We start from the raw sequence: 19,329 nt of genomic DNA, 5'->3' as shown, positions 1-19,329 counted from the left end.
CGTTTTAGAAATTATTGAATCGATAATTCTAAATCGTCGAACCGACAATTCTGAATCGTGATGGGATCTATAAGAAACTTGATTTTTAATAGTTTTGAACAAAATTAAGACTTGATTATGATTTTATTATCATAGTTTAATTTACATGGGTTAAGAATAAATATGCACATATATTTATAATAATTGTTGATTCTTTTGACATTTTATAAATTTTAATTTCAAAGGATCTACAGTAAATAATGTCAATAACGATCATATGTTTTATTATTAACCATGTTGTGAGTTCGGCTCGCTTGAATTTAATAATAATGTTTTTATAACCAACAAATAAAATTAACTAACACCATTAAATATTATTGATGTCCTACGCCATCCGTGATCACGCGCGCTAGTGCATCATTCTAATTTGTCTCTTATTCTTTTTAATAATTTACTCTAATAACTTTTTCTCTTTTTAAACTATATATGTATGTATGATTTCTAGAAGAATAGATTTTCAGTGTATATATATTAAGTTATTGGTGGATTAATTACATATATATTTCTGTCAAAAATGTTTAATTTAATTTTTGTACTATAATTTCTTTTCGACTTTGTTTAATTGAAATTTTCATAAGACGATAAAATATATTAGTTTTTTCGTAATCACACTTCAATATAATATATATATATATATATATATATATATATATATATATATATATATATATACATTGTTAAACAAGTACAGTACTCCAACAAATTATTATAGTTGGGTCGGTGGCATTATTTTATATATATATATATATATATATATATATTACTAATTAATTAATTGTGTCGATCAATAGTGACATGACTTGTTTTTGGGTTTCTCCATCAGCTTTGCCATATCTATCCTCGTCTTGGTAGAAGAATTGGAATGTGCGAATCATATTGACCACCAAACGTTTCATGTATTCCTCGAATGAAGAAGAAGACACAATTAGGCTGCTACGATCATATCCATTGACCATCCTCCAATTCTCCTTGATCGCTTCCTTCATCTGACCACGAGCCACATCTTCTGACACACCTCTCTCGCTCATGCAACACTGGATGCATTTTTTCACATCACCTCTTTTAAGTTCATCCTACAATATCCATGCATGCATTGCACATATATAAATTCAATTCAATTCAATTCAATTAACAAGATATATATATATATATATCCAGAGTACGTACGTAATTGGAGAGTACATACCCATTTTAATTATATAATTAATTTATTCTCGATCGATCGATCGATCGATGAGTTTAATGATATTGATATATATATATACATACATACATACATACCTTTGAAGTTGCTAAATCGTCGTAGAGCCTAGCAAGTCTAGACTTGGGTAGCATAATGGCAGGGTAATCTGAGAAACGTTCTAAGTCGTGTTTGGTTAACTCTGGGGCCATGCAGTAAGCATAGGTCACCATCACATTGCTCGATATCGACATCCTTCCATTCTCTAAATATTCATCAAGCTTCGGCGTGTGCCCTTTGTGGTACCACTTTGCTTCCACTAGATACGCCTTGCACAAGTCTGCCCACTGAAATTAAGGGTATATATATATAATTAATTAATTAACAGAAAAAAATTAAGGAGCTATTATAGCTATATTATATATCACTTACGGCTCTCTTGAGATAAGGCATCGTGTCCAATCCTTTCTCTTTCATCACCTTATAAGTTGCTTCATTTGTCGTGTTGAAGACTGCAATAAATAAGAGCTTCATGTAATCTGGAAGTCTATCGATCGCATTAATGTCCCATCTGAAATTATTCATATATATCCAGAATAATCAAATTAAGCGATTCGATATATGCATGCATGTATGTATCATCAGTATATAATTATATATTCATCGTGTTTAATTTTACCTATCGATGGTATCGGTGAAGAGTTGGAGTTCATCCAAGGTTCCATAGACATCATAAACATCATCGATCAACGTCACGAAGCAGTTTGCTTTTGTTTGCTCTTCTCTGAATCTCCAGTGCTCTGGCTCAGATGTCCAACCCACAGTCCACAAGTAGTTCTCAGTCAATCTGTCCCTTGCGAATGGCAATTTCTGAGCAATTCCAAGTTCTGTCCACCATCTGCATGCATGATATATATGATTACCGTATCATTCAAATTTATATATATATATATGGCATGAGAAACTGATTGAATATTAATTATATTGCGAACGTAACTCGATTAGCTAGCTAGTTTAATTTAATTAATTACCTCGAGACTTGTCTGAGTTCTTGCTTGTGGACGCTCTGAGTTGCATTGAAATCGAGCTTAGCAAATTCAAGCAGATCAGCATGATTAATTACGTTGTTCGTGGCCGCTTCTCTTTGGCATGATTCGATGAACCATCTCGTGTGCAACCTCTCCATCCTCCAATTCAGTGGCAGTTCCAGGGCATGAGCCACCTTCTCCCGAGTCAGATCCGAGCTGCTGCCTTGTTCTAAAAGATTCTTGAGGTGTTCAGTTGTGAACTCCATGGCTTCATGCAACACCATCTCCTCCTCCTTTTCATAATAAGAAGCCTCGTACAGACTAAGCATTCCTTGGGTATTCCTCCTAAGGCAATCCCTGAACTGCCCTTTCTCATCTCTAAACTTGTCGAGAATATCTTCATATATTTCACAGACAGAGAAAATAATAATTAATAATTAGTTTCTGACAATTACTGTAAGAATATAATATATATATATATATATACTGCAGATGACACTGATCGATTAATTACCTTCTGAAACAGAGAAGCCATTTTCCCTGAGCAGCCTGAAGAGCACTGCTGAGGCATGAAGGTTATCATTAAATTTCAAGCTGATGTCGTCTAAAGACGCATGAAGACTACTCAAGGAGTCTTTAATCTCATCTTTGAAATGATAAGCCACTCCGAGCTGTTGCAGCTGGTCGATAAGTTGAAGCTGCTCTTCCACTTCCTTCTTCTCGTCCTTTACAACTTTTCTGACTTTCTCCTTCAGTAATTTAATCCTCGCAGAGTGGTCCTTCTCCTCCACCTATAGATCGATAAAAAAAAAACTTTCAGTTAAGTTTAGAATGAAAATTAAATTTAAGAGAGAAAAAACAGAGTGCTAGCTAGCTACTGACTGGAGAATTGACGGTGAGTGATCTGATGCGGTCATCGCCCCATAAGTTGGGCTGGTAATTGGCCGATCGCCTCGACGACGGCGTCTGCCCGGCATCGTCAGCGGCGCATCGGATGAGCGGGAGGCACGGTTGCTTGACGGTGGTGGTGCATCGCCGGAGAGCAAAGAGGTGTCGATCAAAAGCCAAGTTTAATGGAGCTAGAGGTTGGAAGATCAGAGACATGATTATTGATACAACGTACACAAAATTTTAGCTTAATTTGGGGGCCGTTTGGCAGGTGGATTCTGTCTGAGTACTCGATATATTAAAACGGTTGCCATATATAGAATTGTCGGTGTCCCTTATTTAATTATTAATGCTGTTACACGTTTATCACGTGTGAAATTTTTTCGTTAAAACATTCTTCACGCGCGATCTCCAGAAGAGCGCCCGGTGCGGTTGTTATTTTTAGTAAGATAAATATATTTTTACCTAACTTTAGATTTGACAAAATCGTGTATGGTTCAATAAAATAATATTAGTACATCGAAAACGCCTTAGTATATTTATTGTTTTAGCTAAAATATATAATACACATTGAATTCTTAAAAATTTTAAAATTAAAGGAGTATAAATATAATTATATTTCATATTTCTGTTAACAAGAATACAAGATCAAGGCGTTTCTATATAGGTAGCTACTGTTTGGAAAATAAATAAAAAGTCATTTTTTATTTTTATTATCAAGGTGTTTCATCTTAAAGAAAAAATATTAAAAGGTGTTTTATATTTTAAAATTTTTCTATTTCAATATTATTATGATAATTTCAATTAAAATAATCGTCAAATATGTTCAAAATTATTTTAATATTAATTAAAATTAAAATTGATCTAATACTATTAGAGTAGAAAATTGCTATGATGTAAATAAAAATTATTACAATTGGAAACCATTAACTCTTGGAGCAATTTTAATCAAAACAATCCATGGCCTGTTTACGGTGCAGCGACTAAACATCTTCTTAGTTTTCTCATAGATGAATTTTTCTTAATGAACAATTGATCTAAAAACGATGTAATGATAGGTCATCCGCTATAGGCACTTCCTGATTTATCATAATTTATATTAGAATGATTTTAAATTACTCCAACTAATGGATGAATTTTCTTTAATAGACAATTAACCTAAAAATGATGGACTGATAGGTCATCCGCTATAGACACTTCTTGATTTATCTTAATTTATATTAGAACAATTTTGAATTACTCTAACTAATTATATTCATGTTGAAGTCATTCAAAACGGCTCTAACTCCTAGCACTTTTAGATTTATTCTAATTTATATTAGCACAACTTTGAACTATTCCAATTAATTCATGTTGAAACAATTTAAAACTGCTCCAAATGCTTTATATATATTAGAGTAGTTTTGCTCAAAATGATTTTATATTGAAGTAATTTTCATCAAAATTATTTCAATTAGAATAATTTTTACTAAAATTACTATAACAAATGTCGGACAATGATATTTTTAAAATACGAGGTGTCCTTTTATTTTAGTTTTTAAATGGAAGGCATAATAAAACTATGGAATGCTTTCTATTTAAAAAAAACAGTTTTTTTTTAAATATAAAATATCTTTTTGAAAAAAAAAATCCTGATAATAAAAATAAGCGATATTTTTTTATTTTGGCCCTTATATCCTAAAAAAAAGGAAAATTAAAGAGTTGTACGCGAAAAGTGAACGGAAAAGAGAATTATAATTTTTCTAAGTGAAAATATTTAGCATGTCGTTGTTAATAACGCATTCTGATGAGATCCAAACTTTTATGTCAACGCCGACTCGACCATTCTGTCAGAGACTAAACTGAATGTTATTACACAAGATACAAACTGCAGTGGTTTTCTTGGCACAATTGAAGGTGAATTATACAAACTTAGAGCAAACTGATATCTAGGTAATGGGGATTTGAGTTAGATTATATGGACTAATTATCACAATTAAGAATACCATGAATTGTATTTTTGCAGTTTGGATTGTGCACCTTCAAAGCTTTAGAAATAACATTTAGAATATAGCTAATAGAGATTTGAGTTAGATCATAGTAATTATTTACTTAAGAATACCATGAATTATATGTTTGCAGTTTGGCTTATGCACTTACAGCCTTCAGAACTTTTAGAATGTTATGAGCTATGCTATTTGATATAAACAACAACTGTTCATATTTGATATCTATTAAAAAAATGTTAGGTACCAATCAAAATCTAAAACCTTGAGAATGTTAGCTACTGATTGGCTTGCTTCGTATTTGGATTCATTCATAGCAGCTGATCCAAACATCATGAGCCTTATACAAGGAACCATTGTTCTTCGCAACCATACCCCAGATTCTGGCCCGAAGAAGAGATTTATATCTGGATGGAATGGCATGATTCGCAAAGGAGAAGCTATTTAGGATTGAACAGCTATCTACATGGAACCCGCAATCAACCAATTTCTAGATGAAGGAAAAACAATCCACTTCTCTAGTGATCCTCTTTTGCATGATGCTAAGGGTAGTAGGCTTCACCTGGCATCCCTGCAAGCTTTTGATGAAGGTGAAAGCTTGCTCCAGCAACTGCTGCTCACAAACTTTACAGGCCTCACAGGCCAAGTTCAATTTGATTCATATAGGGAACTCATCCGACTATCTTATGGCATTCTGAATGTCGATGGAACTGGATCTCGGTTGATAGGCTACTGGACTAATTACTATGGTCTATCAGTTGCAGCTCCTGAGGTTTTGTATCAGCAGCCACCAAATACATCCACCCAAAGGCAGAAGCAATACAGTGTATCATGGCCTGGAGTACAGCAGTGCTTCCTCGTGGTTGGGTGTTTCCAAACAATGGGAAGCCTCTAAGGATTGGTGTTCCTAATCGAGCAAGTTTCAAACAATCTGTGTCAGATACTTCAAACTCAAACAATCTTGGTGACTTTCGCATTGATGTATTCAATGCCGGATTAAGTTGCTGCCTTATCCAGTTCCATGTTCATTTATGCTAATTGGGAATGGTTCTACAAATCCAAATTATCATGAAATTGTGAACATGTTAGCTCAGAATGTGAGGACTTCATATTCTGTTGCTGTCACTAATACCATTTGTAATTCTGTTGCTGACAAGAATTTCAGATCAGAGGGAAAAATGTAATAATGATCTAAAGTTATCTATGAAATATCTAGAATCTATTATGGCTGTCACAGAAGGCTTGCTTTTCTATGAAGACTTTTCAACTGCCACAGCTTGTTGTGTTTGTCTTTCAAGACTTTTAGGGTGGGAAAAGTTCGGGGTGCTGGAGAAGAAGGTGATCAGAAATTCCAGATGGTTTAGGATTATCATGGAGGAATTAGCAATGGCTTTAGCCGCACCTAGTTTAGCATCAAGATCTTTCATAAATCAACACAAGCCTGCAGCTCATGTCGCCATCCTTTTACTCCAACTGAATGAATCACCTCCATGGTTGAACTCGGTGTTCAGTAGTTCTTGTATCTCTGGGATACTGGGCAACCTTTCAGCACGTAATTTGACGCCAGATATGGTTAAGCTTTTTAAGGAATTGACTATAAGGAAATATATGAACAAAGAGCAGGTTGATACTATCCATCACTTGTTCCAGGTCAGAGTTCTCTCTTGTGTGTTGTAGACATTTACCTTTTTGTTTTTTGGGTTTTGCAAGCAAGACCAAGGCCCTTAAGGTGTGAAATATGCACAATCTGAATAAAATTTTCTATCTTATATAAGGTCCCTATTCAATTTATTTACTTTTATTTTAAACATCCTATACTTCTGAAGTAAATTCAGATCTCACTCTGACATCCTATATGAGTTTTTCATCCATGAGGATTCATCTGTTAGACGTTACTTATCCTTTTGCATGTTTTTCATTTATAATTCTATCAGGTTTGCAGAAAGCAAGCATACACAGATAGCTTCAGAGAGCAGACTCCAAAGGAGGATCTTCCCAAAGCAATCAAAAACCATGACGATATGGGTGATATCTGCAATGTGCTCATCCAACTTATGCTGTCGTCGAACTTGTGCAGCAATGAGAGTAAACCAGCGCATGAAAAATTGTTAGAAGAAATAGATATGTTCTTTCAAATTTCAACCACCACCATGGAATAGATTCCAGGTCAGCCTCTCTGTTTTTCTTATTTCTTTCTTTGTATATTGCAACTTGCAAGTTCCCTCACTAATCTTGTTTGTTACATTACGTAAACCATAGAAAATCTTGTCTTTCCTTCTAAAGGAAAAAAATGAGTAGCGAAAGGCCTATTGAGCTAGTGAGCGAGTGAAATAGCCCATTTGGTTAGATGCTGTCCTTTCATAACCACTTCATGGATGCCAATCCTTTGGCATTTTGGAGAATTCTATAGGGGGATAACTATCATCATGTATTGCTGTGCTAGAGCTTACTTTCTTTTTTGCTTTTAAGAACTCAAGTTTTCCTAATGCCTAATGCTCTTGCTTCTATCATGTCATAGTTCCATTATGACATGTCATATATATTGCATTGTAATTTTTATCATCATACCCATAAATTATCAATGGGAAACCTTATCTTATTGTATTTTTTTCATATAAATCTAATTAATCATTAGTAATGAATTTTAAATTAAAATCAAATTTAGGTTTGATTATACTTTAATCAAATCAAAATAGGGCTTAAGTTTATCCTGCTTAATTAAGCCAAAATTGAATTTCAATATTATACTTTATTACCTTTACTTATTTTAACACTTTTTCATTTTAATTAAAATGTACCAAAATATATTTTATAATTTTTAAATATCCTAATGAATAAGTATTATATTTTTTAACTTTCTGGAACTCAACCATATATTGTTTTTTAGAAATTTGCTGATCTGATCGACCAGCTAATAACGGCGTCCAAATTTAATAAAATAATTAATTTATTCTAAAATTATACGGACCTACATTACTTTTTTTTTAAAAAAAGAAAAAATTATTAGTAGCGCAATCGTAAAAGTTATTGTTTAATTAGATTTCATCTAACGTGACGAAATCTAATGCTCATTTTGATTTCAATTTTGTTGAATGTGACATAAAATTTAATAAGTGTACACAATGTTGATAATTTCTTTTGATTCCTCAAGCGATAATAATAATTATAATAATTTTCTTTTACATTTTCAAAAGAATGAATCAAAAATTTCTACATTGTTATATATATTTATATGTGTACGTATCAATTAATTTAATGGACAATTTCTGAATTCATCTAATGCATATGGGAGTCAATTTCTTTAAATTGAATTAATATGATGGCATTAAGATAATTGAAAATTTTGACAACTTAAGAGTTGCAATCACTGTTTTTTAATATATTTCCTTTAGTTAAAATTATAAAAATATATATAATATTATTAAAAAAATATTAATACTCAATTCTTATTATATATATAATAAACAAACATAAACATTAAGAAACTATCGATTTGATATTTTTTTTATTTAATATATTTAATTAATATTAATGGTGTGGTTCAACATTAATTAACCTATTCTATTTTTTTATTTGAATTGATTTTTAATATATTTGCTTTGAATTTTTTGATGTGAGATTATTCTACTTATTTAAATTAATTTTTTAATCTATTTATTTTAAAATTTGAATGTGGAATTATTCAATCTCTATATTAAAGTTAATTTATAATTTTTAAAAATTTATTTATCTTGAATTATTTGACACGGACTATTCTATCTTTAAATTATTAAATTTATTAATCTTATTTAACTCTTTTATTACTCAATATTTTTATTTTATTCATTTAATATTAAATTTATAAAAAAATAACTTATTTGATAAAAACTATTTAACTTGGATAATAACTTTTCTAAAAAAGAAATATAATTTATTTAATAATAAAATTATATACATTTCTAATAAATATCCTTAAACATATAAAATTAATATATATATATCTATAATTTCGATTTGGATTTATAACTGAGCCATTGGATCGGTTTCGATCTTTTTTTTTATAAATTTATAATTTTTAAATATACACTACTAGAAAAATGTTAATAGACAACGCGGAAAACGCATTGTCTTTGAGGGTTAAAAAGCGTTGTAAGAGGCCCTGTTGTAAAAGGGGTCCCTCAACGACAACGTTTTTTAAGCGTTGTCTTTGTTAACATCGACAACACCTTCGCAACGCAAAAAAAGCGTTGTAAATATTACAACAGTTTTTGCGACGCTTTAAAAACGTTGTTTTTAATAAATATGACAACACATTTTGCAACGGTTAAAAAGCGTTGTAATTTTGTTACAAATTGCTTGGGTTTTGCAACGTTTTTAAAAGCGTTGTCTTTTAATTTTTTTAGCAGTAAATAAGAAACAATATATTTTATAAATACAAAACCATTGACTACAAAATTTACTAAATCACATACAAAACATACAATTTATATTTATACAAAAATCATTCTTACAGCAGGTTCATAACATACAAGTTCATAACACATGTCCATAACATACAACTTATACAAGTTCATAACACAAATTCAAGTTACAACTTCCAACATAAAAGCTCCATAATAGCAGCAGGTCCATAACAAAGGTTTCAACGCAACAGAATATCCTCCAACAGCAGCAGAAATAGAACAGGTGCATCACAACATTAGCAGCACCAAGTAACAACAGGTGCATCACCAAGTAACAGTAGGTATATCTGCCAAAGACCAGTCTGCCAAAAGATAATACTAATTTATCCAAAATATGGGCACAATAGCACCTAAGAATTATACACAATGAACTTTGAATCACAAATAAATATCTTTATTGCAAATAAATGGAATTATGGAGATCAGCATTCCATACCTACACAATGTTCATTGATTAGATCTTGGGTAACATCTGCACCCTTGCATTGTCTACCAACTTGGAAATAAACTGATGGAGTGATATGACCTCCAATTGCCCTCACACGTCCAGCATTTTCACCCGTCTCAAGTGCTTTTGTCAGTGTATCCTCCTTTGTGCTTTCAAGTTTCAGTTTGCCTTCTTTCTTTTGTTGTATGTAATCATCCTGTCGTGCACATTCAATACAAAGACGCACTTAAAAATAAATTGTCATTCAACATTGTATATCAACTATAACTCACAAAAGTGAAAATACATTAAAAAATTCAAGATATAATTGTTATGTTATCATAAGAATATGAGTACCGTAATTGGTAAAACATGGATTTAATTAATTGAATGGATAAACATGGATTTAATTATCCTTTTCAGTTTCTGAACAAAGATAGAAAAATTGGTTAAATTATATGAAATTATAATAAAATACTAGCAATATCTAGAATACCATGATGAAGAGGAGATGATCCAAAAGAGCATATGCATTTTCTGCTATAGAAGAATGTATGAGTCTAACAAACTGTTTAACCTTATAATATAGCATGTTAAATATGATCATACAACATAATGTCATAGGTTTAATATAATCATAACTTTAATGTTGACACAGTTAATTTCCACAAGAATGTTAGAATGAAGTAGAGAAGATGTTAGTATGAAAATTTCTTCAGGAATTAATTCAAACAACAGATTCATCAAAGTTCAGTACAACTTACTTTAAGCTTGTTTAATGCATCAAGAAGATTCCTAGGATCAGTGAAACCATCTCGCAAGTATTCTGCAACAGCAATATTATGAAGAACCTGAAATAAATAGAAAAAGTATAGCGAAGAGTTTACTCAAAGAAGAAATGTACATAGGTGAATAAATATACTCTTCTATTGAATGCAACTCAACAGCAAATCATCATATACTTTAGAAAGCAGTGGGGTATTAGTTAAAATGAATTGATTCAAGAAAAAATAGACTTGCTTTGTATAACAGACAATTGATGCATTTTGACAAGAGAAACAACATCAAGGCCTGAGTCACCGCTATTCAGGGTTGGCTAAAGACAAACTGTGTAAAAGCCTTTGCACACAACCACACACACAAACTATTGGCATTTGGCCTGTAATGAGAACCAAAATCATTATATACCTAATTATCAAAATACGTAGAGAGATAACGTTTCATAAGATAGGCAAATTGTATTTTAAAAAAGATTCAGAGAAGAAAAAAGAAAAACCATTGCTTCAACCATAGACATATCGCTAATCTAACTAGTTGCACTAATTACCTCAGCTAGAAACTCTTTAGTGCCCTGTGATGATGATTGAGAGCGCAGTTTGACTGCAACTTGAGTACCATCTTCCAACAAACCATGGTAGACTGTACCAAATGCTCCCTTGCCGATGATATTCTTAAAGTTGTTGGTTATTCTCTCTAACTCACTGTAAGTAAACTCTCGGTTTTCAAGTTGCAATGGATTATCTCGGCGTCTCTTTAACAATCTTGAGAAGTTACCTGGCTCCACATAGATCAGCTATTGAGCCTTTCACAGAAATAATCAAAGAGCTAATTTAAGTGAATGGTAATGCAATTCACAAAAAAATAAACATACCTTCTGACTTTCTTAGTCTCCACACCATGAATATGACCACAAATATCAGCAGAACAGAAACTAAACATAAAACCACAATAATTGGCATTGTGAGCTTCTTTGTTTTTCTGCTTTCCTCACATTGAGTTACATCAGTACAAAGATAATGATTGCCTTCAAATCTACCACCAAGAATTATTTTGGTATTAGTATGCTTCAAGTGATCTTATACATCTACATATATAACTTGGACTAGGTACCTCCAGAAACATTTGGATCTATCTTGAGATAGAAATGAAGAAACATGGTTAGTAAGCCAACAAAAGTTTGAAGATGCAGAGTCCATTACCAACAAAATGATTTTATTGTATCACAAATAATTAGTAGAACCCCTGCAAGAGAAAGCTATAGCCCATCTCAGCTTCAATGTTGAAGGATGCACCCTATAATGGATCATAAATCAAAAGGGCAGGTAGGCAAGGACATCTATATCATGAAACCGATAAACCAAACATAGTACTTGTAGGTTGTTAATTGTTATTTATTTTTATGTTCCCTAATCAACATAAAACATAAATTATAATCACTTTTATAATTAATCTTAATGGGATTGTTGTTTGGAAATGTTTTTAATTGGTTTTTATCAAACCAAAAATTTCAGTTTGGTTTCAAACTGAACTGAAATGGATTTGGCTCAGTTTTGATTTGGATCTTCGAAACCAGAAATATTTCAGTTTGGTTTTAATTTTTCTCACTAAACAAATAATCGAGCCATCCCATCCCTAAGAGTATGTGCTAAACATGCTTTACATAAATATCAAGCAAACAAGAAGGAAATCACATGCTGAGAGGAATAAATAGTTCACTCATCCAATAACATAATTTTGCTACTCAGAAACATAATTTTTACCAGGTTCCAATCCCTGTATTGTGCTTATTATGGGCTTTCTTCAATGACTAGAGTGGAAAAAAAGAGTTTAACAAGTAATACATCAAAAGACCAAATAACATACTCAAAAATAAGCCGCCCTTCTTCTCTTTTTTGCTGCAAAGCAACCGGAATTTCTCCAGTTAGATTGTTTCTTGACAAATTTCTGCACAGCACAAAAGAAAGTAACATCAAAGTCTTTTTTTTTAAGGAAAAGAGGAAAAGGAACTAACGCTCTTCAATGCTCACAAGTATCTGAGTGACAGCAAACTTCCTAGTTCTTCAGGTATCGACCCTGTTAGATTGTTGCCAGACAAGTCGCTGAGATGGAATGTAATTTATAAGTGATTAGTGATATGCATCTCAAGTTAAATTGAAAGTAACAATCAGATAGAGAACATTAGCTGATCAACCATCCTTGGCAACAATATTCCATATACAGATGTATGTGTAATAAGCTTATAATAACTTCTTCCTTCGCATGCAAATAACTTCATTTTCTTAAGTTTCATTTCTCATTTCTTCTGCTTAGTTAAACTGGTCCTAGCAGACAGTAGAAATTGAAAGCATTATGCTAGAAGCACTTACAGGGATTCCATCACAAGGAGCGATGCAAAAGAAGGTGATATGAAGCCAGTTAATTCACTGGACGACAAATTTCTGCAAAACATTTATGCGTGTTTACCGACCTCTCACCGATATTCAAATCATGCAAAAGTTCATTAACTTCAATAAAACACTCACATGCCGACGATCCTTGTTGGCTCCGCAATGTAGTTACAATTCAAGCCTTTCCAAGCATATTTAGCTGGAACACATGCATCTCCCATCCAGTTTTTCTTCATGTTGTAATCGCTCCTGATTTTCACAATGGCAGCAGCTGCAAATCCATGGATGCTAATGGTGTGGCATTTACTCAAGAATAACAATTATGATAGGGCAAAACAAGACTTGTAATAAAAAAGGTTCGTTTTTGAGGATCTGGATGAACCTATAAAAAAAAAGGAAAATTAGGACGTGCCATCTTGATCGTCAGTCGGCGTATTGGTGAGAGTCAGCGGTGTGTACACCTCGAGCGCGTTGAGGATTGGGGGAGAGTCAGACAAGCCCGTGGAGTTGAGAGCCCATTGGAGGAGATTCCCTTCGTCGTTCGCAAGCCCATCCTTGCTCCCGGCCAAGGCCGCTACGGCCAAGGAAGAATCTGACGAATCCTTGGCTTCCATTCTTCAGATCGGAGACGTCCGATCAGATCCGGAGCAGCAAGCCGCACAAATAAGATGGGCAAAGTGGCAACAGAGGAAGGAGGAATCAGGGGAGAGCGGTGAACTAGGGCCGGGTATGAGCAAGGGTTTCGGCGGCAATTGTGAGGTTTTGAAGAGGGGAAGCAAGCTAGGGTTAGGGTTCCAAGTGGAGGGGAGATGGACAAGAGCAGAAGATTTGAACGACAGTGGGGGAGTGGAGTTTGCAGATCACCGTCGCTTCCTCCGCCGAAGAGGGAGATTGCGACGGGCGGAGAGGGAAGAGCTAAGACGAAGTCGGCGAGAAACTGAAAAGGATAATTTAACCAAGAGCACGAGAAGGTCACCGTACGCACCGGAGGAGCACGGGCCTGGAGGAGCACCGCCCTAGACGGGAGCACGGGCCTGGAGGAGCACCGGATGCGGCTTTCGTTCTATCTTCGTCTTCGCCTCTTCACAGCGGCGCGAAGAGGAGCTAGAGGTGCGAAAGGGGCGGGAGAAGAGGAGAGGCACGAAAGGGGGGCGGGTGAAGAGGGCAGGCATGAGAGGGGGCGGGAGAGGCACGAAAATGGGGCGCGCGGGAGAAGACGAGCTAGAGGTGCGAGCGGGAGAGGGACGAAACTGGGGCGGGAGAAGAGAAGAAGAGGCGTACGCACGAAGGAAATCGCGGACTCGCCCGATAAAAAACCTGGATATAAACCCTCTAAACCCTCAACGACAACGGTCAACGACAATACTTTTTAAAAGCGTTGTCTTTGGCAAAAAAACCCGCTAAAAGACAACGTTTTCGACAACGGTTTTTTAAAAGTGTTGTGGTTGACCCAAAATCAACACTAATAGACAACGCTTTCTGAACAAACGTTGTCTTTTAGTTTTCAAAGACAACGGTTTTGACTAAAAACGTTGTAAATTGAAAAACCACAACGCTTTTGCTAAAAACCGTTGTCTTTGGGGCGTTGTCTATTAACATTTTTCTAGTAGTGCCCATAGTGAGAATGAGAATAGGAGCAGCATCAGAGGCACCATTATGTTTTAAGGTTATAAGAGGATCCTATCACAATGTCCCATGGTCCTCTAGGTGTCATCCCCTACTTCATGACGTCGAATTGGGGTTGACACATTAAGCTCTGTGATAGTCAATGGTGCCCTCATGAGCTTTTGGACTACTTTAGTGAACAATCCCTCACATCTAGGTATTTATGGGTCAGAAATTTGAGTTTACCTTTCTGTCATTCTCCACGTCCCGTGGAATATGAAGATGCACAGTTAATATCAAAATCATATATGCACAATAAAGTTAGATCATGGATAAACATATCATATGGCAAGAAAGATAAATAAGTATAAAAGATGAATGTCAACAATATATTGGACCACAAGATAAGATTTATGCTGTTTTATTTGTGTATGCTTGTCTTGCAGGAACCAGGAGCTGGAAGTAAGATGAAGAAAGCAAAGTGAAACAAACAAATGCAGCCGAACCAAGCCCGGGGTTAACTCAGGTCAAACCTGAGTCAACTGGTTCCAGTCGACCTGAATGTGGATTCCAGGCAATCGGACGATCCAGTCGACCCGAATAAGGATTCCAGTCGACCCGAACGGAAAGACCCAGCCCGGATAGGATCGAGAAGATCGGATCAAATCAGATCCTTATCTAGTAGACTATATGAGCGGTTCCAGTCGACCGGAATATGTTATAAAAGGAGGTGAACGTAAACAACAAGCAATATCAATTACAAGCTATCCTTCTCTTCTAGTGGTGATTCGGAACGCGAACGAGGCCAGGTGCTTGCAATCGGGAAAGATCCAAGAGGAGTGTGCGATGCTCAGGACTTCCAGATCGGCGAAAGTGTTTAGTTTAGTTTTCCTTTGCTTTCTATTCTTTGTATTCTTTATTGGACTGTAAGACAGATTTCTCCGCCTTCGAATAAAGCTTGAAAAGGAGACCACTAGTGGACGGGCGCCTCCCGTACATAGGCCTTGGATGTACTAACCTTGGAGGATTAGGAACCAAGTAAAATCCGCGTGTCCCTACGCTTGTTACTAATTCTGCTGCTAAGTTATTCTGATAGAACGAATGAACGATAAACGAAAATCGCACTATTCACCCCCTCTAGCGTGTTACAAGATCCAACAGTTTTGTTATTGCTAGTGTCTTCGAGAGAATCTCTATGTTTTAGGGTGGACGAAAATGTCGATAGCTCATTGGAACGTCTCTCCTAGGGTTCTCAATTACAGAGAAACATCTCCTCCCTTAATCATGAGGCTTCCAGAGCTTTTTATAGCCCTGAAAATCAATCAAGTTCATTAAACCTTCCAAAAATATTAGAGGTCGTGTCCGGTTGCACCGGGGGAGGGGGGCGTGTCAGAAATCTGGAGGTAAAGAGGATTGCTTGACATTGCCATGTCTGGTGGCATGGGGAGGGGGCGTGTTGGGTCTGGACAGATAAGCATGGTCATGTCTAGTGGCGCAACCCCAACGTGAAGTGTCCTGATCAAAGCAACTCTCAGCCGGATAGGACATGGTCGTTCCATGGGGCACGAGGTTTGTGGTCTCCATGGTTGCTCTGAGTCCAACTTCGGTGGTAAGAACATGGTCATGCTATGGGACACGACCAGAGCATGTTCTTTGCCCTGGACTCTCATTCCAAGACTCTTTAGCTCTAATTAAGCTCTGATTTCACATATTGTCAATAAAAAAGACACTAGCTGTTCTCCGAATTAAAAGAATGAAAATAATATAAAAGAAATGAAATATGCAAATATGTTCATGCGATGAAATAAAATGCATGCAAAACTATACCAAAAACTCTATGAAATACACACATCATTCTTCCCCATTGAGACCAAAATAAGGTTGTTGACCATTCCTGTAGAAGACTCCGCTGCGTTTGTAGGAACTCTTTTAATGACAAGTAAAGGATACAATGATATTGACTCTGAATTCAAGTTAGTCATTTCGATTTGCCATTGTTGCAATTCAATTTTGAATTTTAACCTTATAGATGATTGATAACTATATCATGTGATGCATCCTTTAGTTTGATTTCGATGTATCACAATGCTTTCACGAAGTTCTCAGCGGCCCAGAAGCCGAGCATGGTTGGTTCGTGGAGAAGATTGCATGCAGGGTGGAGAAGCAGGGGATGGACAACAACGAGGATGAGGTGTCCAAGTTCTCCCATGAGATCGAAAGGAATAGGTAGGCATTCAAGGTTTTGATGCACAGTCACTAAAATAGCATTGGTGGCAGTGGCTGCTACTGATGACATGGCACGGAGATGAAGGCGCAGATGGTGAAGGACATTAACATAAGAACGTTACTTCTTCTGATTAATTGCACTAAAAGAAATAACCTCTATTGGTTGTTTAAACAAAGTAACTAATTGAATTGAACTTAAAATAAATTAAATTATTAAAATGATTATTTAAGTTTAATTCAAACTTAACTTAAGCTTGTCCATTTAAATGTTATTAAGTTCTCAATTCAAGTTTATTTGATTATTTAATTTTTTTATATTTTTAAATTTATTTAGTTAGTTATTGAACTTGATAAAATAAATTTGTTTGTTCGTTTTGAATTTTTTTCTATTTATAAATTTGATAAGAATTATATTGATAAACATAATTTATAATCTTTGTAAATATTATTCAGAAATAATATATATTCAAATTTATTTATTTAATTTAATAAATTATTTAACTTTATTTATTTAATTAATCTTTTATATATTAAATAAATAAATAAACTCTTATTAAATCAAACACTAAATTCATTTACAACTTTGAATTATTATTTGTATGAATTTTGTGATTCATAGTAAATTCTAAAAACATATCCCATGAGACAAAGAATTAGATCTGTCAAATCAGTTGAGTAGCTCGAGACTAGACATAATTTGACATAGTCATGGCCGTGTCAAGCCCAAAACTTAAACATGAGCAGATTGTGTTGGATTTAACTTAACAAAACGTTAAGAACTTGTGAAATTTGTGATTGAAATACAATTAGCAATCCTTGTGATACCCAACTGGCTTTATCTCTGCTATTAGATTAGAGTGACACATAAAAAGGGAACATTAAGAGAAAATTCTCTCTCTCTCTCTATATATATATATTATGATCAAGTAATTAAGAATTAGAGTTGATGAGAAATTCTTCTATAGGAAATAGATTATATTGGTATGAACTAAAGTTGATGATACACTCTTCTATCGCAAAATAGGCTATTAGGAACACTTTGCAAATGTGGTCCATGGAAATTGGAGCTAATATAATTGGCCTTCTAAATCTAACACTTGATATACCCTTACATGGGCACTTGAGCTAGTAATAGAAGTTTTTAAATGTTGCCTCTGGGGCATAATTGAGTTGTTATGATGGAGCAGAGTTACTAAAGTGGGCAAGAGTCGAATCTCGATGAAATTGAGACAATGCCCTTCTCCGTAGTGGCCGATTGCAGTTTCTCGATTTATCTCCTCATAGATGATTGTGGGACCGACCGTATGTGGTCGCTGGAGTAACGGATTCCACCTTTTGCTGAAGAAGAGGTTTCTAAATGTTTAAGATGAAAGAAAACTAACATCTCACACTAAAGAGCCTGTTGAAACTTAGGTTATGAGATTATGTAGCTAAACCCACAAGATGATGGGTAAAGCTCTCAAGTGTGGAAAACAACTTAAAGGCACCGTTGACATTGGACAAGGACATATTTGCATTCCTAAATAACATTTAGTAGAATGCGTATGAACTTTGTTGAGGAGTGAATATTAACATTTGAATCTTCAATTGGTCATCACGCAACTACAAATAAGTAAGTTGTGTTAACTTAACAAAAATAAATGAAATACAAAATCAACCAATACTAATAGAAATATATAACATGATTTAGGGATTTTATTATTGAAATTATCGTTGTCAATCCAACTATCTCTGTTCAATAGTGAGCTCATTGTTTATTTAGATTTAATCATCATTGACATTTTTATTTATCATTGGATCATCCCTTCAAGAGGTGGTCACCTTTTTAATAAGTAGCAAGGTCGAGGTAACGGTTATGATCTTTTTCTCTCAAATGGGGATAAGACTCTCATTAAAGGGCATTTGTTTTTCAATTTGACTCTTCGGAATGCACAGTATTGTTCGATCGATGCATGTGCAACATAGGAGTCATAGCTATTTGTGTAGGCAAGGATGACTATTTGTTGTTTGCATCACAAGGGCGACTATTACAAGCGGTAGTTTGTCTCTTTGTGCCACACAACTATTTGTTTGTTGCTTTGCAGCATGTAGATAGTTGTTCGAATATTTGAATGTGTAATTGATTAACTATTTCAACTAATTAATTGCACGGTCATCTGATCATACAATTGTTTATTATTATCTCTCAATTAATTGAGTTCTAATTTGAATCCCAACTAAATTTTACCTTAGATATAATCTTCATTAATAACTCAACATTGAAATTTAACAATTCCAATTTTTCTCATACAAAATTTGATTTAAAAATTCTTATGGCACCGTTTGTTCCATGAGAATTATCA

At 34.4% G+C, this 19,329-nt stretch overlaps 2 protein-coding genes across 2 annotated transcripts; both read right to left on the bottom strand.

Moving 5' to 3' along the window:
* Positions 1 to 737: 737 nt before the first annotated feature.
* Positions 738 to 3,406, bottom strand: LOC141816651 (monoterpene synthase 8, chloroplastic-like). The gene is made up of 7 exons (XM_074704395.1): positions 3,130 to 3,406; positions 2,762 to 3,038; positions 2,251 to 2,644; positions 1,899 to 2,117; positions 1,652 to 1,790; positions 1,321 to 1,566; positions 738 to 1,112 (listed from the first exon to the last, which is right to left on the bottom strand). The coding sequence occupies exons 1-7, from the start codon at positions 3,349 to 3,351 to the stop codon at positions 807 to 809; spliced, it is 1,803 nt and encodes a 600-aa protein (XP_074560496.1). The 5' UTR covers positions 3,352 to 3,406; the 3' UTR covers positions 738 to 806.
* A 6,578-nt stretch (positions 3,407 to 9,984) lies between these two features.
* On the bottom strand, positions 9,985 to 13,770 carry LOC141816652 (putative leucine-rich repeat receptor-like protein kinase At2g19210). Its single transcript, XM_074704396.1, has 9 exons — positions 13,565 to 13,770; positions 13,292 to 13,444; positions 13,136 to 13,207; positions 12,797 to 12,868; positions 12,633 to 12,713; positions 11,641 to 11,801; positions 11,317 to 11,543; positions 10,754 to 10,840; positions 9,985 to 10,206 (listed from the first exon to the last, which is right to left on the bottom strand). The coding sequence occupies exons 1-9, from the start codon at positions 13,768 to 13,770 to the stop codon at positions 9,985 to 9,987; spliced, it is 1,281 nt and encodes a 426-aa protein (XP_074560497.1).
* Positions 13,771 to 19,329: the final 5,559 nt, after the last annotated feature.

This window comes from Curcuma longa, unplaced genomic scaffold, assembly GCF_044706935.1.
Source record: "Curcuma longa cultivar G26 ecotype Majalengka, Jawa Barat unplaced genomic scaffold, ITB_CL_G26_1.1 contig_17610, whole genome shotgun sequence".
Taxonomy (NCBI): Eukaryota; Viridiplantae; Streptophyta; class Magnoliopsida; order Zingiberales; family Zingiberaceae; genus Curcuma; species Curcuma longa.
The sequence above is the reverse complement of the archived record's forward strand: the minus strand, read 5'-3'. Positions and strand labels throughout refer to the sequence as shown.